General features: G+C 50.7%; 1 protein-coding gene across 1 annotated transcript; it reads left to right on the top strand.

Moving 5' to 3' along the window:
• Positions 1–808: 808 nt before the first annotated feature.
• TMEM9 (transmembrane protein 9) lies at positions 809–20475 on the top strand. Its single transcript, XM_053606621.1, has 6 exons — positions 809–926; positions 1411–1512; positions 3782–3873; positions 8939–9047; positions 11657–11788; positions 20187–20475. The coding sequence occupies exons 1-6, from the start codon at positions 921–923 to the stop codon at positions 20337–20339; spliced, it is 594 nt and encodes a 197-aa protein (XP_053462596.1). The 5' UTR covers positions 809–920; the 3' UTR covers positions 20340–20475.
• The last annotated feature ends 2074 nt before the right edge of the window (positions 20476–22549 follow it).

Raw genomic sequence — 22549 nt, forward strand, 5'->3', positions numbered from 1 at the left:
CACACACCCCCCACACCTCACCCCCACCCCCGGACACAAGGACTCCCAACATATCAAAGTTGAATGGGATCTCAGAATCCAACCAACTCTTCTCAGGGATACGGCAACCAAGGCCAGAGCCCAGAGGTGTCTTTTCCAGGCTAACATAGCTGCTCAGGGGCAGGGCCAAGTCCAAAGCCCAGGCATCCTCATTCTGGTTCTGGAGCCCTGTACTCAGATGGCTTCTCTTTCCTTCACAGCTGGCAGGAAGTTCACAGCCTGGGACCCCTACAGCCACCCATGCAGACCTTGTCCCAATTTGCTAGGCCCAGAACCAGCTCCTAGGGCAGAAAGACTGGGCTAAGGGGACTATTGCTCACTCTTCACAGGCCCAGCCTGCAGTCACCCCATGGCCAATCCTCACTTTCTCCTTTTCCATTGGTGAACGTGGGTATAGGGGTAGAGAGGTGTTGCTGCTGCAGTCCTCTGCGGTAAAGACGTGTATCCCTAAGTAACATTTCCAGATTCCCTGAATAGCATTTCTAGACTTTGAATGAGGACAAAGCTCTTTTGTCTCTCATTTATCATTATCATTTATTATTATATTATAGTGTATTAAGTGCCTTCTGTTTAAAACAGCAACCTGGAACAAGAGGATTTTATAATACAAGGAAGGGCAAAGCACTGGGATAGTTCTACAGGTCACACGCAAAGGCAAGACCCTTCCCCAGCCCTAGTTTGTGGGGCTGACATTCCCTTTTCAGTTTGGTCGGGTTTAAGAAATGCCTACCTCTCCCTTGCGCAGAAGCCTCCCCGCCCAGGAGAGGGTGGATCTTGTTGTCTTGGCTACAGCGAGCTTGGGCTGAGAGGCTGCTCCGGCAGCCAATAGAAGCTGGGCGGGGGGACGGGGCCAGCTAGGTTCTGTACAACCGCGGAGGGGCATGCAGGTTCGTGGACCAGGCGTTGGGGGAGGGGGGTGGTTGCCGATGTACAGGGATCTCGGGCCCAAGACCTCAGGGCGCGGTGGGCATTGGCCTCCGCCGTCCGATCAGGGCTCCCAGATTGCACCCAAAGTTCCAGTCGGGCCTGAGCGGGACGGAGCTGCCCGGGCAGCAGAGGCGGAGATGGCGGAGGGCGGTGGGACGTGATGCGCGGGTCAGAGCCGGGCCTTGTGCGGGAACTGAATCTGGGCCCCTAGCGGCAGTATCCCCGGGAAGCTCCCTCTGCAGGGCCTACCAGGTGGTCAGTGGAGAGCCGGAGACTTGGAAGACAGGGAAAGCAGCATTTGGTGACCAGATTTAGCAGGCCCTGGAATCCTGGAGCCCAACCCCCAACCCCATTCCCACTTCTTAGCAAGATGGTTAAGGGGCGGAGCACGCTGCCAGTGGTGTGACCATCTTCCTTTTATCCTACTATGTATCTCTTTTCCAGGTGTCCGGTCTTGGTGGCCCAGCAAGCCTGATGAGCATGAAGCTCTTATCTTTGGTGGCTGTGGTCGGGTGTTTGCTGGTGCCGGCAGCTCTAGCCAACAAGGTGAGGGCATGAGCACCCACCCTACCTACAGGGCTTCCTCAGAGGTAGCTGCTCCTCAGGCCCTGCCCCTCGCTCACCTACGGGTCATTCCTTTTGGTGGGGGCTCTCTTGGGTGAAGAGAGCCAAGGAAGGCCTCCTTAAAGACGGTGTGGGGAGAAGGGTGTGCATAGAGGACAGGCTCAGTCTGGATCAGACAGACTAGTGGTGAAATTCCAGCAAGGAAGTTAGGAGAAGTTATCTAAGTTCTCCATACTGTCCTTTGCTTGGGAACAGAAGTGTTTTTTAGGATATTTTTAGAAGTGCATTTAGGATATTTTCAGATTTCGAATATTTGTGCATATGTTGGGGGTGAGGCTCCATGTCTAAACGTGAAGTTCATTTATGTTTCATACACACCTTATGCACATAGCCTGAAGGTAATTTTATACCATATTTTAAATAATTTTGTGCATGAAACAGTTTAGTGTACACTAAACCATCAGAAAGCAAAGGAGTCATTATCTCAGCCTTTTGTTAGGACAGTCTGTGGTTGTTTGGCATCACTGGCATTCCTGACTCTAGATTTATGTGCTACCAATAAGTGGTCACGTTTTTACACTTACTCACATGTAAGTACTTAAGGGTAAAAAGTATAAGTTAACCATCAGTGCAGTGAAAAAGTAATGTGTTAAAGTAATGTGTTTGGGATAACTAAGCAGCACTGTAGCATCACCTGAAAACCTGTGCCAGCTATTAAACAACAGCATCAGCAAACTACAGCAGGTTTCAGTCTGTACCCATGGTCCAGCTAGCCTGATAAGCATGAAGCTCTTATTTTTATTTATTATTATTATTTTTTGAGACAGAGTCTCACTCTGTTGCTGCAGGCTAGAGTGCTCTGGCATCATAGCTCACAGCTACCTCAAACTCTTGGGTTCAAGTGATCCCTTTGTCTCAGTCCCTCAACTAGCTGGGACCATAGGTGCCCTCTGCCATGCCTGGCTAATTTTTATATTTTTAGTAGACATGGGGCCTTGCTCTCACTCAGACTGGTCTCAAACTCCTAAGCTTAAGGGATCTGCCCACCTTAGCCTCCCAGAGTGTTAGGATTACAGGCATGAGCCACCTCGCTTGGCCACACTTGTTTTTTTAGAAGAAACATCAGAAGTATTTGAAGGGCCAGGAGAGTCCTCTAGGGATGAGGAGGCAAGCCATTCTGCCGAACCGCTTTTTAAAATGTTTACTCAAGAGTCATCTACCTCATTAAAGTGGCTTTTGCCTTAGAAGTTTTCCTTTGATTTTATAAACTAACATGATTTCTTGTTCTGTTATAAATGCATGCTGCTGTAGTCCTTCAGTAAGCCCATCACACATTTTCACCATTTCTGCAGTGTTATCATCTTAATGGTCATGTCAATGCTCAAAAAGTTTTAGATTTTGGAGCATTTCAAGTTTTCAGATTAAGAGTGCTCAACCTGTACAGTGATTATATCCATTACCCGGGTAGAATCAAATGACACAGCAATGTAAAAACTATCTGCAAGTATAAAGTCCTATACAGATTAAAGTTTTTGTTATTGAGGTTGACCTACCTAAGTGCTGGGACTCCTGAGATAACTTCCATTCTTTAGGGGTAAATGACCTGGAGCTACATTGGTTCGGTTTATGGACTTTGGAAAGTCTAAAGATCACCAAGGCTTTGACACAAGATTAAGTCTGGGGGTTTGCTTCTATTCCCTATATAGAATTACTAATTGGAATATAAACATTTATGATGTTGTCTCTTACCCATTCCAGAAGGGAAGAACTTTCAAAGGGGTTGCTTGAGTATTTCCATGGAAATCATTTGCTTTTCCTTATTCCCCCACCCCATCCTTTCCCATCCCCCAGTCCCAACCTAGGAAGTTGGAGATGGAATGAGGGGATAGGGCTGGCTGCCAAGTCCACTTAACAGAGGTGCACACACAAGTGTGGGGTCCAGAGTAGGGGACTGTGGCCTTTGCTTGCCACCCCTCCTATCCCTGTCCTGTGTAAAGCACTACACGTAGGGAATGACAGCCCTAGGAAGCTTTCTTTGTATCTTATCTGTCACCTGGACATTTTCTGTTTTGAGACCCTGTGATATAGTGTCCTTCCTGCAGAAGCAATCCTTTCTGAACTTGGGGATGGGGAAAACTCAAGAGCATATATAAGGTTACCTAATGACACAGGGAACTGAAAGTTGGCAGCCTTGCTAGATCCTGAACCCATTCAGGGGCTCTGTATACCTCATATATCTTTTTTCTTCTAGAGTTCTGAAGATATCCGGTGCAAGTGCATCTGTCCACCTTACAGAAACATCAATGGGCACATTTACAACCAGAATGTGTCACAGAAGGACTGGTAAGGCATTACCCACGGGCTGGTCCTTGGCTGCTTGTTTATCCTCTGAGGATATTCCAGTTTATTCTAGCAAATGCCCTTAAAGGTATGGTTTACTACTTGGACCCTAGACAATGGGTGTGTTCTTCCATTCCCATGGAGAATCTTACAAAGGTATATTTTGTCCATGGTCACAGAACCAATTCCATGATCATCATCAACTGTATCAGGACCTACGTGTCTTAAATTCAAGCTGAAGTGCTGGTCAGAGTAGTGAATATTTTTGTTTTGCTTTGAATTTTGGTCTTCAGTGATATATACAAAATGGTGGTAGAGAAGTTGGGAGAGGTAGGTGTTACAGCCACATACTGTGGGATGCTCAACGCTTTGCAAAGCTCTGTTGCCTATGTCACTCAGTGTCAGTCTCACAGCAGCTTTGTAAGACCGGTGGAATGACTGTCGTTCCTATTTTATAGCTGCAGAGACTAAGGCCCAGAGAAAGATTTAAATTACACTCCTGGAGTCTTGAATTCATTTCTGGGTGTTTCACTTTTAAAAAGAGAACAATAACCAAGAATTCATTTAGAGAAAGGAAACAAGCTGGGTGAAGGGAAGTTTCAATACATTGTTCTGGAATTAATTGTTGAAGGAGCTGAAGAGCTTGAAGAGGAGAGGAGATGGAGACACACGATGGCTGACCAAGGTCCAGAGGAGAGCTGACCTATTATGGGAGGTGGGGCCCATGGGGGCCAGTGCTTGTGAAGATTATTTGTGTTCATTGTGGTTTCTTGGTGTAGAATTGAGGCCATTTGCATGAAAGCTTCGGGGAAACAGACTTAAGCATGGGTCAAGGAAGCATTGCTAATCTAGGCAGTTTCAGGAGTTGGAAAGCCCCATTCTAAGGAAGAGCTGAGCACAGACAAGGTGAGGTACTGTAGAAGGGATTAACATCGGATGGGGGCATCTGGGTCAGTGTTGCTGCTACTGGGTATGTGTTGGGATCATCAGGTGAGCTTTGAGAACATACGGATTTCCAGCACTGCCCCTCCAGGATTTTTTTTTTTTTTTTTCAGACAGTCTTCCTGTGTCACCCCAGGTAGAGTGCAGTGGCATCATGATAGCTCATGGCAACCTCAAACTCCTGGTCTCAGCCTCCTGCCTCAGCCTCCCAAGTAGCTGAGATCACAGGTGTGCTCTGCCATACCCACCTAGTTTCTCTATTTTGTGTAGAAACCAGGTCTCTCACAGGCTTAGGCTGGCCTCAAACTCTGACCTCAAGGATTACAGGCATGAGCCACCATGCTCAGCCTCCCCCTCCAGATTTTGATTTAGCAAATATTGGCATGTGTGTGGGAATAACTTTTTCTTAAAGTTCTTTAGGTGCTTATGATACAGTTGATCCAGAGCAATATTTGAAGTCTGAAATTAGCTGAATATCCAACTCTGAGATTGAGATTTTCTGAGAGGCAGTCTGGTTAGATATAAAGACTCTGGATCCAACTTCCCTGGCTTCACATCTAGCTTTGTTATTTGTTAATTGTGTGACAGATTACTTCATTTACTATTTCTCCATTGTACTTTTGATTTCCTTATCCGTAAAATGGAGCATTATTTTGAGTGTTGAGTAAGTATATGGATGTGTGTGTTGTACACGTGCACACACACAAGCAAATCTGACACTTAGAATGATACCTGGCACATGGTTAAGTGCTACAAAAATGTTAGCTGATGATATTAATATGTATTACCATGCCTTCCTAGAGGCTGCACAGATAATCACGGTCAAACTTATACCATAGCCCAAGAAAACTTGGGCTTCTCTTTTCAAAGCACTAGCCTGTTTCCTTCCGCTTCTAACTATTCTGATAGATTCCCAAAGTCCTAAAACCATAAAGGCTTGGGAGGAGCCCTAGTGACCTCCTTGTGTCTTGTGGTCGTGGTTCATATGGCATCAGTCAATATACTGATGGGCTGTCCTACCCCTGCCCCAGATAACAAGTTCATATCCCACAGCCCTTGTGTAGGCAGGTGCTGGTGGCTGCCATAGCACTCTCTGTCCTGGAATTATAGCCTGAAAACCCAAGCTTGGTTGCCCCAGAGAATGGAGTCCTGTGTAGACCTCAGGCTATAGTTCATCTTTTTCTTCCACATAGAAGTCAGAATTGGAGGGCTGGCTGTCTAATGAACAAACTTACATCAGAACCTCAAGGCAGTTCCCTTAAGGGTGAGTGGGTATAAACCATGGTTAGGAAGAAAGACTCCAGGACATTTTTCTTGTCTGGGAGCCACCACATGGTTGCATGAAGCTCTTAAAGTGTGGAGTGGAGCCTTGACTTTGGCCTTGATCTTAGCACCTCAGTGCTAGGCCAGTTTGAATGGATCTTCAGGTGTCTCCCATATTTTTCACTGTGGTGGTATATTTGCAGAGAGTACTCTTGTCCCCTTCCCCAGCTGAGCTGCCATCCTCAGATGAGTGGCCAAGTCACCTGTGTTCTTGTGCTACTGGTACTCTGCCATCTAGCGTTGAGGGTTTATAACCACATATGCAGCCATTTTTCCCCATGGGTGGGTCTGGCAACAGAGGTATAATAGAGACAATTCCAGAGCAGGAAGGAACTAAAAAGTTGGCTGGTTCCTTACCTTTCAAACTTGTTAAAACACTTTTATAAACAAAAGCTGTTTTGGAAACACAAAACATGTAGAACATGGAATCAGAATTGCTCTGGCTGAGAGGGAAGCAGCCCACATCCCGTCCCTCACCACCACTGTCCCACACCATGGTTTCTGTGCTGCCCAGAAAAGCGCAATCATCAAGTTCATCCCAGAGAAGTTAAAATAGGTAGAATAAGTAGAGGAGCAGAGAATTAAACCCAGTTTTTAACTCTCTTCCCTTGGTGGCCCCTGATCAGTCCACAAAGTCCTGTTATCACTGGTCCCCAAAAGGTAAATGGGAACACTTAGGAGAACAAGAACTTGTGTCCTTGGTTTCACCGATTCCCAGGGGAGCTTAAGACAAATATTTCAGCTCCTTATTGCTGTTCTCCTGACCCCTCCGCCTTCCAGCCCGTTCCTCTGCATAACAGGATCCCAAATTAAAGAACTCAGGTTGGCCTTTCTCAGCTGCTCCTGACACCACATCTTGGCCTGTGGCAAGTCCACAGACCCCACTCAGCCCTGGAGTGACCTTCTAGACCCAGGACTCAATGTGGCTTAGGGTAGGGAGGCTTGTAGAGACTTGCTGGAGAGGGGAAGGTGGCACTCCCTCTGGACAGGAGTGACAACTAAGTACGTGTATGACCCTGGCCTTGTCTGTCAGCTCCTCCCAGAGGAGGCAATGTGCAAGTCCTGAAAGCATTGCTTACAGTGGGGGAGAGGAACGGGGAGGAGCAAGGGTTAGGCACATTTAGATATGCCATATCCTGGAATCTTAAGGGGAGCAGAGGTCTCCCTAAAGGGACAACCTTGGTGTTGCCAGAAACCCAGCCCTGTAGCTCAGATGAACAGCCCTTGTTAGGTGAGGGTGGGCTAAGTGAGCTTACTCTTAGGACCTATAATTGATGTTTTTACTGAGCCCTGCTCTGGCCAGCATATGCTGGGCACCAGGAACATGGGATTGCGTGAGGTACGACTGGTCCCAGTGCAGTGTGATGGGGTGGTAGCCCAGAGAAGATGAACACAGGTATCTGGCCATCGGGGAGGGGACAGAACTCAGAGCTGAGTCTTCTGAATGGAAAGCCCAGGCTGGGCAGCAAAGCTGTGCATTTCTGGCAAGGATGTGGAATGTGGCATATTTAGAGACCAGTCCAATAATCAATCACTGGGGCTGGGTTGGGGCAGGGTGGCAGGTGGTGGGTTGGAGTGAGGTAGGCTGGAACCCCATGCAGTGCAGCTGAATTAGCCCTTACCCTGGGGGATCTGTGGAGGCACTGACACAGAGTTTTTTTCTGGTAAGATCACTCAGCTGCTGTGTGAAGGTGTGTGTTCAACAGGGCCAAACTAAGCTAGAAGGGCAGCAGGGAGGCTGGGTCAGATGTCCAGGGGAAAGGGCCTTCTCTAAGATTCAGTGGTATAAGAAATAAGGAAGATGGATTTTAGGAATTTCTAGGGAAGTAAGTTCACTGGCACTTGGTGGTGGGCTCATAGATGAGAGAAAAAGGAGTGTCAAAGATGATTCCCAGGGCTGACTTGGGCAGCTAAGTGGACGGTGGAGGTCTTCTGTCTGCCACTGAGAATACAGAGCCAGCATGCAGGACTAGGGAGTCAGGGCAAAGGGTATGCCAGGATGAGTGGGCAGTTTGTGGTCCCTGTGGGATGTCCGGTGAGTGGGCAGTTTGTGGTCCCTGTGGGATGTTGGGTGAGTGGGGAGTTTATGGTCCATGGGGAATGTCAGGGTAAATGGGGAGTTTGTAGTCCTTGTAGGACGCTGGGGTAAGTGGGGAGTTTGTGGTCCCTGTGGCATGTCGGGTGAGTGGGGAGTTTATGGTCCCTGTGGGATGTCGGGTGAGTGGGGAGTTTGTGGTCCTTGTGGGATGTCGGGTGAGTGGGAGTTTGTGGTCCGTGGGGAATGTCAGGGTAAGTGGGGAGTTTGTGGTCCCTGTGGGATGTCGGGTGAGTGGGGAGTTTGTGGTCCCTGTGGGACATGCTTGGTGGGTGTTGTGGTGGCTGTTGTGGCGGATCCTGTAGGCACCTGGACATGAGTCCAGCTCTTAAGAGAAGAGAGGTCCTGACTAGAGATCCTAATCTAAGACCCGGCAGCTTCTGAGGTGAACCTGTGGGGTGGATGTGCCGCCCAGGGAGAACACAGCGTGAAACAGGAAGGCAGTGGAAGGCACAGCTTTAGGGAAGGTTGGTGGTTGTGATGCCAGCACTGTGGGCAGTTGGAAGAACTGGTCCTAAGGGCCAGGTGCATGGGCTGGGAGGGGCTTCTGACAGCCTGACCCTTTATGAACCCTCTGCCCTCCCTGGGGGCACCCTCCACCTGTGCCCCACCCCTGCCTCTCACCTCCCCAGGCCTCCTGCTTCTGGTCTTGAAGTTTTGAGACCTTCCTACAGCCCAGTCCCCATGGCCTGTCTGTGTCTGTTGCAGCAACTGCCTGCATGTGGTGGAGCCCATGCCGGTGCCCGGCCACGACATGGAGGCCTACTGCCTGCTGTGCGAGTGCCGGTACGAGGAGCGCAGCACCACCACCATCAAGGTAATGCAGCTCTCGGCCCCGGAGTCCCTGCATGCCATCTCCCTCGCCCTGGCTGTCCTACACACATAGTGTTTTACTTTATTCTGGAATATTCCAAATGACTGTGGGACTGGCTTTAAGGCTGGCCTAGTGCAGACACAAGGACTCACGTCCCATGACTTCCTGGAACTGGCTTTCTTCTCTGGTGTTTTCCAGTGGCTCCCATTACACTGAGCACCCCGGGAAAGCTCCTCGAGACTCCTTTTTCCCTCTGTTCTTTCCAGTTTTTCCCTTTCTCTCTTCTTCGTTCCTCCAATAAATCTTTTGAGTGCCTGCTCCCTGCTGGGTACATGCAGTATACTACAGGTGGAAAGGTAAGCCTGCTCGCCCAGAGCTTAATCCAAGTAAGCTCTCAAAGTGCCGTCTACCTCCTCTAAAGGGTGTCGGAGCTATGAGCCAGGGCTGGGGTCTTGGGGCTGGGAGGGGCATCAGATTGTCCTTTCGTTTTATTCCTGAACCTTGTTGTCATCAGTCAATTGGGTGAGTTCAGGACAGAAGTAGTAGACGCAGCCACCACCAAAAGGAGGGAGGAAGGCACCATGGGGTCCTTATCCATTCTTCTGCCCCAGGCAGGGCTTGACTAGGCCTCGTAGAAGCCATAGTACCACCCTAGTAGAGACTCTGCTATCTCCTGAGCCTCACTGTGGTTTCTTAGTCCAGGTTCTTAGCATCCTGGGCCAGGCTCACTAATGTCTAACAGTGCTAGTCTGTAAGCCTGTTTTTGTTATCCTTTGAAGAATGTGGAAATAGCATCAGAAAATAATCATCGTGAATTTAAAGACACCACTGAATCCACTATCACAGTGGTTCTCAGCCTTCCTAATGCTGCGACCCTTTAATACAGTTTCTCATGTTGTGGTGACCCCCAACCATAAAATTATTTTTGTTGCTACCATAATTTTATGGTTGGGGGTCACCACAACATGAAGAACTGTATTAAAGAGTCGCAGCATTAGGAAGAGAACCGCTGCTCTATCAGGTTTCCTCTTCTGAGGCACTTTTGGAGAGAGAGTGGTCATCACTGCTGTCCCTCCCTGCCTGCACCAGGGAGCCCTGTGCTATGTGGTTCCTGTGTCCTCACCATGAAGGCAGAAAACAGCTGTCTCTCCCCCCACGCAGGCACCAGCCTATCCAACTGTGCAGACTGAGTTCCTTTCATCCTCTCACCAGAGGTAACCCCTCTGGGAGCTTCCTTCTTAGAATTTGCCCCAGTGGATCCCACCTTCTGGAGACCAGATGCCTGAGACCTTAATTTCAGAGCTAGATGTCACTTCTCCCTGATTGGCAGGGAAGGGACTTCCCAGCACAGGGACCTCATCAGATACCACTTCCTAATCCCTCATGTTTCCCTCGAGTCCTTGTACTCAGGAGACCCCCCTTCACCTCAGGATAGTAAGGACTCAGCCTCTATTTTCCTTCCCCCTCCCTGGGGTATAGGGAGAGGGATCTGAGTATTCACCCTGTTTAAAGAAGCATGAGTGGCCAGGTTTGGTGGCTCACACCTGTAATCCCAGCACTCTGGGAGGCTGAGTGAGGCAACTCAGGAGTTCGAGACCAGCCTGAGCAAGAACAAGACCCTGTCTCTAAAAATAGCCAGACATTGTAACAGGCGCCTTTAGTTCTAGCTGCTTGGGAGGCTGAGGCCAGAGAATCGCTTGAGCCCAAGAGTTTGAGGTTGCTGTGAGCTAAGATGCCACAGCACTCTACCAAAGGTGACTAGATGAGACTCTGTCTAAAAAAAAAAAGAAAGAAAGAGGCATGAACACTTCGCTTCTGTCAGGGAGAAAGTTGGTCCAGTTGAACTTGACAGTGGCTGAGCTGAGCACCAAACTTGAAGGTCTTCTTTTTCTCATGACCTCTTTACAGTCAAGGTAGGGCCAGGCCTGGGATCAGAAGCCAATGATGGCCAGGCTTTATGGAAGCAGAAAAAGCACTTGCGATGGAGTCAGCAAATCTGGTTTCAAGTTATACCTCTGCCATTTATAAGCCTTGGGGTCTAGGGTGAGTTCTTCTCAACCAGGTGATTTCTATCCCCCAAGGAGCATTTAGAAATGAGCAAAGGTACTTTTGTGGTCCCACTAGCTGAGGTGCAGAAGCTGCCTGCCCCATCTGTCCTGCACTCCACAGTGGGTAATGAGCCTGCCACCAGGTCTGTTCTCCCCCTTGCCTCCTGGCCTCTCCACCTAGTTCTTCTTGCTCTTGGTTTCTGATGCCCTTCTACCCTTTGTTCTGGACTCTTCTACAGCCAGGCAGGCCCTGTTTCTGCACCCCCACCCCGGGAGCCTATTGTGTCAGGCTCCGGACGTCTCCCCTCTCATCTGTCTGCTGCCTTGACTCCTGCTCTTTGGGCTCTCTCAGGTTAAGACAGAGCCCATCTGTCTGAGAAGTAGGGCCCTCCCTTTTCCTTCCTGGCGCTCTTTCCCTCCAACCCACGTCACCTCCTACTCCTTTCTCAGAGAGGCACTTCAGGAGCAGCAGCCAGCAGAGCACAGATGGCACCTGGATAGACACACTTTCCCCATCCCTGACCCGGGATATTGGTTCACAGCTGTGGCGGGTCTCCTCTCCAGGTCATCATTGTCATCTACCTGTCCGTGGTGGGTGCCCTCTTACTCTACATGGCCTTCCTGATGCTGGTGGACCCTCTGATTCGAAAGCCGGATGCGTACACTGAGCAATTCCACAACGAGGAGGAGAATGAGGTAACTGGGGCTCCAGGGCCAGGGCCCTGCTCTGAGGATGTGAGTCCCCAGTGCAGGACGCAGAAGAGCATTACTTGGGCCCAGGTGGGGTGGGTGTCCCCCCCGCTCCCACTTCTATGCTCCAGGTTGTTCTCCTTTTGTTCAGATGAAGCAGGAGGTGGCCCTGGATATCCCTGACCCTGGCCTCAGTGCACACTGAGTGAGCCGTGTCTTCCTTCATGCCGCAGGTCTAGGCATTGGGAAGAGAACCAGAATCAGGGCCAGTCACATGTAGTGGTAGATACACATAATACCCTGCTTGTTCAGACACTGGTGACAAGCTGGGGGGATACTTGGAAGTGGCAGATTTACTCTTTTGTTCACTGATCCCACAGGCATCTGTTCAGCACTTGCTCAGTTCAAAGCACAGCCCTGGGGTCTTGAGGGAAAAGTAGTATTTCAAGAGCGAAAGAGAAGTAAGGTAGATAGTGGTGCTATGTAGGGGGACGTCACCATATATGCATGAGGGATTTTGAGCATTTCAAGGATAAAGGTAGGCCTGTAGGAATAGGGGCAAATAGAGCTGGCCAGTAAGTTTGGGCCAGATTATCACAGGCCTCAGATGTCATGCTAAAGGTTATTGGCTTTATTCAATAAGGAAGGTGGGGAACCGCTGACGCCAAAGAGTTATGGACACCATGGAGAGGAAACCAGGTTGGGATGGGAGGGCATAGTTGAAGAGCTCCTCATGAGAGCAGGATGGGGTGTGCACTGTGGTGATGGGATGAGCCGGCGTGCTCCCTAGGAGAACAGAGGAACCTGCTTGCTGAGTAAAGACTGATAGTCCCTCATGCCTCTCTCTCCCTCACATACCAGCGCAGCAGCCAGCTGAGTGTAGGAGACTCAGGGCACCTAGCTGGTTTGCAGGCAGGGTGGACTGCTCCAGGCTGCAGTAGCCAAGGCACGCGGGCTCACTATTGCTTCTGCTCCAGTGAGCTTTGTGCCTAGGGCCTTGCTGCTGGAAGACCCTCTGTTTAGCCATGGAATGAGTGAGGCAGTCCGTGATCTCGTGCGTGTCCAGAGGAGCAGCTAAAGGGGAAGCGTCTCAGCTGAATCCTGGGAGTATTAGTTGAAGAAACTGAGAGATGTTTAGCTTGTGGGGGATAAAACCAACTCAAGGAGGCACATGATCACTGCCTTCAGAAATCTGAAGGGGCAAGCTTGGTCTTACCCAGGGACAGAGGACCCACAGCTGGGAGTTGGAGGAGGAGATTTAATAAACTGGTCGAGGGGTCTTCTTGCTGACAGTGTGATCTAAGGATGGAGTGGGTGGGTTCCCTTGTAAGGCTGTGAGGAAGTTTCCCACCAAAAAGAGAATGCAGGGCTCAGGTCTTACGTGTGAAGCTGCCAAGGGGACATGGAACTGGGCTGGCAGGACAGAACAGGTCAGGTCAAAGAAGAAGCCCTGGCTGGTCCCACCAACCCTGTTGTCCCTTCTGTGTACAGGCCCAGGCTGTTTCCAGTCTGCCTGAGGCCACCAGCTAGTGTGAGTTTGGTCAAAGGTGGAGCCGGGGGGATTGAGCCTCGCCCTGTTGGAACTGGGGCCTGGCTGGCGATGGCGCTGGCCTTTGGGTGGTCTTTGTTCAAGAGGAAACCTTGCATACCTACCTGGTTATTAATGTAGAGTAATAGCAGCTCTGATAGGGGAGGAGCATCGCTAATAAACACCCAGCGATTAGGGGTAATGTGGTAATTGCAGTCCTGGCTGGGGGAGTAATTGAGAGATGCAGCCTGATCATTTTCCTGGAATGCATGGCTCTCGGGCACAGCCTTGTCATCTCTACTGCCATCCTAGCTACGGAACCAGAGGGAGGGCAGCTTGCCATCTCTGGGTCTGAGCCCAGGCCTCTCTTTACCCCAGGAGACTCCCACTTGGAGCCTGTATGAAGGGCCTTAGGGAGTAAGGAGGGGTTAGATTTGGTTAGCCCATTTCCCAGAGGTAGAACCTGAGTCAGAGAGAGGACCTTGATTTCCTACGTGCAGGTTTTGGCTCAGTAGGAAGGAGGATTATCTAAGGAGGGTGACTTGGAGGGCAGTAGAATATAACAGGTGGCCCTCAACACAGAAGTTGGCGAGGCCACCTCTGTTTTATAGAGGAGATTCCCGCCCTGGGTGGACAGGATGATACCCCTGACCTCCCACCCCAAGGTTCTAAAAGATAATAAACATGTTCAGTTTCTTGAATACCTGGATCTGAGGTACAGCCAGCTCTGGCTGATTGAGGGCCATGGTGGGTGGATCTCATCGTGCCCTTGGGTGGGTAAGGAAATGCCCTCTAGTCCTTCATTTGGTATCCCCTCTTCATCCCTCATCTCCTGGGATTCTGTATGGTGTCCCTGTCACAGGTACCTGTGGTTCAGCAGCTCTGCTTCTCCCGCTATATTCGGAAATGCTGCAGGTGGCACCGTGTTGAGATTTGCACAGGCCTCGTGTCTGCCCTTAGGGGTATAAGCTTCAAGACAGCCAAGCCAGGTAAATGAGCAGGGACCATAAAGACCTGCAGGAAGGTCCAGCCTTGTGAGGCAGGTGGTTAGGTGAGGAAGCTGGATGGATTTGGGAGGTTCCTTCCCACTGGACAAGGGCTGGGGAAGTTGTCTTTGTCTGTGTGCTGGTCTAAGGAGAGCTTTCTGGCAGAGAGGGATTTGCAGAGGCAGCTTCAGATGGATGGGAAAGTGACAGGTAAACTACTACAGGGAGGATGGACAGGATACCGGGGCTAGACACAGCCCAAGGAGCTGGTCTTTACGGAGACTGAGGCCCTAGTCCTGCGTGGTGAGGGGTAATCTGCTGGCCCGCTCCACTCAGTGCACAAGGAAAGAGAATGTGGGGAAACTTGGGATTGGGGGACAGGGAGAGAGTGGTCATAGGCCCCAGCTAAGCAGCAGGAGAGCCAGAGCTGTAGCCGTGTGTCTGGGTTTATTAATGGTCCAGAGAGTATTTTCCTTAAGAAGGAGGCTATGACCCCAACACTTGGGGAGGTTGAGGTAGGAGGATTGCTTGAGTTGGAGACCAGCCAGGGCAACACAGGGTAACCTTGTGGCTAAAAAGAAAAAAAAAAATTAGCTGGGTGTGGTGTATACCTATAGGCCCAGTTACCCAGAAGGCTGAGGTGAGAGGATCACTTGAGCCAAGTGTTTGAGGCTGCAGTAAGCTGTGATTGTGGCACTGCACTCCATCCTGGGTGACAGAGCGAGACCCTGTCTCCAAAAAACAAAAGAAAAAGAAAAAGAGACAAGACCATGTCTCCCCTGGGCTGGAGGGATTTAGTTTTCACCAGACCCAAGAAGCACAAAGTTGGAACAGCCTCTCCGGGTTCCTTCAGAGAACACCTAGGCCTGCACAGCTAGGTGACTTTAGAAGGAAAACAGATCTAAGCTCCAGAGGTTTCCAGACCCCTTGGAAGTCAGAGGTGAGATATGGAGGTCAGACATTTCTCAGGGTTGGGGGCCCCTTGGCCTCGGTGGCTAGGAGGTCTCTTGCCCTGGGGGTGGAGAACTGGGAGAGGAAAGGGAGGCCTCCCCCACAGCCTCAGCCTGCGTCCGTGGAGGGAGATGAAAGCCTGTCGTGTTCCCTTTGAAAGCGCTGGCAGAGCCTCAGTGGACCCGATTGCTGGGCGCTGCCTCCCCTGGGATTTCAGCCGCATTAGGCCTAATCCCTGGGCTCAGACACCCTTTGAAAGGAGGAAGCAAGCTTGTTTGCTGGGGCAGAGATGGCAAACAGAGCTGTTTTAGATGTGCAGGTTGGGCCCTCTTTGAAGAGAGACATAGAGCTGCTCTGAGGCTCGGATGTCTGCTGCTCACAGGGGTCTTCAAAGTGCTTAGCCTCCCGGGGAGGTGGGCAGAGTTCTGAGCCCTCTTTGGGTGAGGATGTGCCGGGGAATTAAGGAAAGAGGCTGGTGATGTGGGAACTGGAAAATACATAGGTACTGGGGAGAAGAGAAGACTCAGACCACTGAGGCATGGTCTCCCTTCCTCTCTGAGGAGGGGTGCGCAGCTGTGTGCTGAGGGCTCTGGCCAGGGGGAGCTGACAGTGAAACACGAGGGCAGTGCAGACAGCTGCCTCTCCCCTGAGGACAGGACAGAAAGGTGGGTGATCAATAAACATTTCCAGAGCCTCCCTTAGAGCCAGCACAGCACAATAGTTAGGCACATAGCTTTGGAATCACAGTCCCGGGTTGAAGTTGAGCTCTGCCCCTTACCATCCACGGTGCTAGCTTCATAGTTTAGTTTTCTAAGTCTGAAATGGGCATAATCCTTTGCATCTCCACATACCTGTTGGGATAGTGGGTGTGGAAGCTGTACAGGTGTTTGCTTGTCCTTACAAATGAGATATGTCTTTGGCCTTAACACTTAAGCAGTGTTCGGATTGCTGCAGGGAAGGCTGAGGGGCAGGACAGGTAAAGAAAGGACGGGTGGACCAGTCAGACTCTGGAGCAAAGGGGAGGTGAGGCTGGGGATGTGCAGCTCAGCCAGCCCAGAGGCTGCCATGTGCAGCAGGGTGTTATTTGTAAGCTGCTGGGTCACCAGCCATAGTTTTTGAGCAGGGGAATGGCGTGATTTGGGCTGTCCTAGGAAAGTGACTCTGGCAGCAGCATGTAGGAGGTCAGGGTGAACCTCAAAGCAGAGAGACATTTGGATTTGGTTAAGCAGGAAGAATTTGGGTTAAACTTGGAAAACTCAAAGAGACTGTGTAGTCCCCTTGCTAACGGGCCATTCTTTGCTGAGTTGCTGGTAAGTGACAAAACTGTCTGGTCCTGCTCCTGTGCCTAGAATGGTAGAGAAGGGGAAGGGACAGCCAGAGAGGGGAGAGCACATGAGGTGGGTTCTCGCTTTCCTTCGTCTCTTTGTCATCAGAGAGACTTAACCCCAGGCTAGTGCCAACACAGAGCCAGGGCTTCTGGGCAGGCTAAAGAATGTTTCATCTGGGGCAGCTTGGTAGCCTCCAAGGTAGTTTATCAGTTCAGGTTTATTCACACAGATATCAGGGTTCTGCCAGGGCTAGAGAGAAAGGCCTTGCTTGATGTTCCTGGCACCCAGATCCGTTCCAGGTGCTTATTTCTGCTCTAACCTTGGGGAAAGAGACCACCCTGCTTCTTTGGTTGTCCCTGTTGGCTCTCTCTTAAGGGAGAGTTCTAGGGTAAGAGCTAAGTCCTGGTGGGCCAGTGGCTTCCCAGGTGCCTCTTCAGGGCCCAGCTCATCTAGATGGCCAAGCAGGAGCAGTCAAAGAAAGCCCCAGCAGAGTCCTAGCAAAAGAGCTGTGCAGACTTGGGTACAGAATCTGACTTACTGTGCAGCCTTAGTAGCAAGATGACTCGTCTTTCAGGAGCTTCAGCTCCTCATCTATGAGAAGGGGATGATATTACCCATTTGCCAGGTTCATGAACCTGAGAATAATCCACATAAATGACTAGCAGAGTGCCTGGTACATAGTGGCACTTGTCATGCCAGTCTGGTCCCCTGGGAACCCCCTGGGAATCCCTGCACATCAGAGCTCTTTCCCCCTGCTTGGCAGGGGCTCTACCCACTATCTCTCCTAACTGGTTCTTTGCCTCCCTGGGTCCCAGAGACCCAGCCTCAGAGGGAAAGGGTAGGGTGTGGTGATCGTATTTCTCCTGCTTCTCCCAGCATTCTGCCGCAGTACCAGCAAGGATGAGGCTCCACTCTGGGCTGTCTCTAGAACAGATGTGGAGTCTCTAATACCTTTTAATCAGACTATTAGCAATGGAAATAGAGCCTCTCAGCAACAGCTTTCCTCCACTTAGGAGCTGTTTGTTAAGACTTTACATGAAGAGGAAACAAATGATACTGTGGTAATGTGGTGAATTTCAGCATGTTCCCTTAATGCTCTGCTCTTGGCTCTCCCTGGCTTCCCCTGAGATGCACAGCAGGAGAAGGAGGGCAGGGCTGAGACTGTCCCTCCCCTCCCAGCCAGGCATTCTTCACTGAAGCCCTGTCATGAGGACTCTGGTCCCAGAAAGGATGAGATGGGACATGGGGAGAAAGCGGAACTGCTCCAGCTCCCAGAGCCAGGATGGCCAAGTCCAAGTGGGCCAGCGGCTTCCCAGGGAGCTGGAGGGGAGGGACAGTCCTGAAGCTTCTCTTCAGGGCCCAGCTCATCTAGACTGCCACACAGGAGCAGAACTGGGTGGAGGCTTGTCCTTAGCACTATGGCAGATGCAGCCCGACTAAAAGGTAGCACAGCAGCTGTGGTGAGTTTTCACAGGTGCTCCCCCTGGCAGTGGGCAGCTGGCTTTCCACCCCTTTCCCTGCCTACTGGGTCCCAGCGCTAGGGCTGATGCCAGTAACCACTGCTGTTTGCTTACTGTCTGCCAGGTGCTGCCAAGGCTTTATTTTACATTCAGCGTCTCATTGAGGAGATGCCTCTTCAGTCTTCGCCTCATAGACAGGAAAGTAGGTTCAGAGAAGATGGTAACTTGCCCAAGGTCATATATCCGGTAGAGGTCAGAGCCAAGATTCAAAGCCAGACTTGTTTGATTCCAGAGTTTTCTTAACTGCTGTGCTAAGCTACCAGGAGGGAAACTGAACATTTCTTGAGCTCCAGCTCTGTGGCAGCCATGATCGCAAGTGCCTTACATATATCATCTGACTTTGCTACAGCCCCTCTACTGTTGTAAAGCAGTGTATTTCAAGCCGGGTCACAGCCCGTTAGGTCATGAAATGAATTTTGTGGGTCATGACCAGGATTTATAAAAAATGAAATGGAAGAGGGCAGAGAATATCAGACTACATCATACTAAATACTGTTTCACAAAACTTCTTTGTGCTGTGTGGGTATGTATACGTGCATGCATATTAGATTGTCTGATAACTAAAATTCCTACTGACAGTATAGTGAAAAAAAGTCTCAAAGATTGGATTTGTCACATTGAAGCTTGGAGAAACAGTCATTTGTCCAGGATACACAGCTGCTCAGTGGCTGAGGTGCCTCCTCCCAGCTTCCACTGTAGACCTGGGGTTCCACCTGTGAAATGGGCCCAGGGCGTCTGAGGCCAGAAGGGGTGGGTCACCAGCCCAGCCACATAGCCCGAGAGTCCCAATGGCCCCTGCCTGATGCCACCATACCTGCTTCTCAAGTATCACCTAATCTTCACCTAGCCTGGCAGAGGAGGCCTTCCCTGGGGCCTACACAGGAGGCTCCAGAGGACAGTACCCATCTGACTCACCTTTAGCGATGAGTGCTCACAAGACAAATTACCCAGAGCCGCAAGGTTGATGGACCCCCTCCCAGCCTCATGCGTAGTAAGCCTCCACTCTGTACTGCCCACCCTTCCTACCCGCACTAACCTCCCGCACCATCACCCCCACCCCCAGCCTGGCAGCTGCCTGGTGACAGAAGCCTTGCCAGCTCAGGGCATTAGAAGCAAAGTTGCATTTACTGGGCGGCTCTGGGCTTAGTGAGGTGTGCTAATCCCTTAAGAGATGTGTGGCAGGAGATGAGAGGCAGGGAGAGCTAGGGAGGAAATCCCCACAGGAGTGTAGGCCTGGCCCTGGGCTCTAATTCTCCCCAGAGATCAGGTTCAGGTCCTGCAGGAAATGCATGGGCTCCAGAGCTTCAGAGGCAAAGAAGTGGTAATTAGGAGAGGATGAGAGCAAAGGGGAAGGGGGGTACAATGGGGGCAGATAGGGAAGGAGCTGAGCTGCCCTAAGCTATTAAAAGAGGGAGTGGGCCAGACCAGGCTCTGCAGCGGGAATGCCGGGGTCATGCGCCAAACTTCCATCCCCGCCAGACTCCCTGAGTGATGTCACATCCCTTCTTTCCCAGGAAAAGTTAGCAGATCCTGTGGGTTTTGATCTTAAGATGTGCTACCATCTCAGGGTAGCTTGACTATAACCCCTGGGCCTTCCTGCCACCCCTGGGCCATGGTGGGCAGGGAAGGGGGGTTCCTCAGCCTAGGAGCAGTCCAGAGGGTATGGTGCCTATCCTCAACAAATGTTACTGAGTGCTCTGCCTAAGTGAAGTCTTGAAGCGTACACTTGGCATTCTTCGTGAGAATTAGAAATAGGCAGACAGGAGAGCCTGGGAACCTGACCTGAGCTGACTGTGTTATTGTGGCCCCAAAATGTGCTCCTTGGAGTGCTTTCTTTCCCAGGCCCGGGAGGGGAAGATTCTATGTGCACTAAGTGCAGATTCTTCAGGCACTGAGGCCTCCAGCAGGCCAGCACACTGCACCAGGCTGGCAGATGACAAGGCAAGGTCCTTGGAGAGTCCCAGCCTCCCATTGTGGGGGGAGGTTAGACTTTGGGGTACTTGTGGGATATCCTTTCCATGTCAGTCTTTCAGGACCTGAGCCCCCTCTAGCTCGCCATGCCAGGTATTCTCTTTTTTCTCCCCACTACAGGATGCTCGCTCCATGGCAGCGGCTGCTGCATCCCTTGGGGGACCCCGAGCGAACACTGTCCTGGAGCGCGTGGAAGGTGCTCAGCAAAGGTGGAAGCTGCAGGTGCAGGAGCAGCGGAAGACAGTGTTCGATCGGCACAAAATGCTCAGCTAGATAGGCCGGGCCATCAAGAGGCCGGCCTGCCAGCCTGGGGGGCGCACGGGACCAGGGAGCCGCTCCTCCCCTCCCAAGGCCAGTCTTTCCCAGGTCTTCCCTGTAAGAGCCCATGGCATTTTTCCTTCTTCTCCCTCTCTTTAGAAATGTACTCGGCTGTTGTGATTAGGGGAGAGTGACGAGGTCTCTGATATCTGCTGTCTCCTCAGGTCTTTGGGGTTGATGGGAGGGGGAAGGCAGGCGAGAGGGAATGGAGACATTCTAGGTGGCCTCTGGAGTGGGTGGCATCAGTCCCTCCTTGTCCACCCTTACCACCTTTCCAGCTCCAAATCCTGGGACTCGCATTACCCCTCTGAAGATGGAGCTGAATCATCAGAAGCTCAGTGTTTGGGAGGAAAGTATGGCCCAGCACTTAGCACATGCTCCTTTCTGCCATGCTTCTTATTCCCGCCGTCCTCCCAGCACCTCACCTGGGTCTAGCCCCTGCAGCAGCTCTTATGGGAGAGCTGAGCCCACTGTGGTCTGTGGGCACCTGGAAGCTTGGTGTTCCTTCTGCCCACTCACTCCTGCTTACTCTGCTGCCTGAAAGCGCTCCCACTTCAAGAGACTGGGCAGGCCCCCTACCTCTCCCAGGTGTCTATAATTGCTGAGTCAGATGATTGGACCACACGACACAAGAAGTTCAGCAGTGCGTCTGAATGCCATAGCTCCTGTCCTTGGATCACCACTCGTCCCTGAATTTCATTGTACCAGTGCATGGAGAGAAATGTTTGTCCTTTCTGTTGTCTGTAAATTAAGGAAGCCATCATTAAATTGTTTTATTTCTCTCACATGCTGGATTTTAAAAGCTTTAGGGAACTAAGGATTTTTTTTCCCCAAGTGTCCTGTAAGTGTGGTGTCCTAGAGAGGGAACAGAGAACAATATTGTCCTTGGTAGGTCCAGGCAAAGAAATAGAGCTTTGGGAAGTCCGGGTGGCTATGGCAGACCCACAGGGGGATCCAGGCCAAGGCCCAGGCTTGTCAGAAGTCCTCCTTTCTGTGGATGGATGAGGAAGGGACCTGCCAGCCGCAGCTGCTGCTATTATAGGCTCCGGCATTGCAAGGTGCACAGGTGAGCTGGCCCTTGGAATGAACCTGAGATTTTATTTGTTTCATCTTTGTGGAGCTCTGAATAGGGTCTGGTGGTATCCCAGTATCTTACAGATACAGGAAATACTGCTCACCGCAAGACCAGTAAGTATCCCCAAATGAAAACCAGTAGGTAATAGGAGGGGGCAGGGTGAGGGAAGCCAGGAGAGTGGAGCTGCCCTGTAGAAGGCAGTGCCAGCACCTTCCTGAGGCCATCCCGAGTGGTCCAGCCCTGCATCAGCTCCACCCAGGATGCACGGTGTGCACCCAAGGAGTCTAGAGGCATGGTCTGTTCTGATGAACGTTTCTGCCCGCAGTTTGTCCAGATAAATTTGTACTGAGAACCTTTGTGTAGACTCCCTTGCTGGGTTCTTGGTGACAGATGGGGGCAAGAGAACAATGTGAGGTGGGAGTTTCGATTTGCAACAGTTTTCCAAAGTTTAGAGCACTGATCTTCAATCCATGTTCTGCGGCACACTAGTGTGCCCTGAGAGGGTCTTAGGTATGCCGCAAAGTTCTTGAAGATCAGTAATTAAAATTATTTTCAAAAGAAGTTAAGCACAGTTAAGTATATTGTTTTTTTACTCCTTTTCTTGATCAACATAATTTAAGTGTGCTGCAGAAAGTTAACTATGGGTTCAAATGTGCCGTGAGATAAAAAGAGGTTGAAAAACACTAGTTTACAAGTACTAGAGATGGCCTTCCAGGAGCAGCAGAGACTTTGTTATTAGTGGAAGTAAGTAAAGGACACAGCCAAGAGGGGTCTGCTTAGCAGGAGGTAAATGCCAGGAACCGGTCCTGCTGTCTTTGCCAGTGTTCATTTGCTGGGCATGTGGTTGGAATATACCAGAGCCAAGCACTGCCTTGGAAGCTACATTGGGCCCATTTTATTCTGTCAAGATGGGGATGCACTTATTTCAAGAGGCAGACAAAAGCAGGGCTTCCCAAAGGTGGAAAGATGGCGTATTAGCTTATCAGGAATAACCAATTCAGAAATTAGTGTCTAACATTACCATATCTGCCTTCTAAAACCACTCTGCCTGGAGGAAACCTCAAGTGCCACGTTTCTCTGAGTCTTGGGT

This window comes from Nycticebus coucang, chromosome 10, assembly GCF_027406575.1.
Source record: "Nycticebus coucang isolate mNycCou1 chromosome 10, mNycCou1.pri, whole genome shotgun sequence".
NCBI lineage: Eukaryota > Metazoa > Chordata > Mammalia > Primates > Lorisidae > Nycticebus > Nycticebus coucang.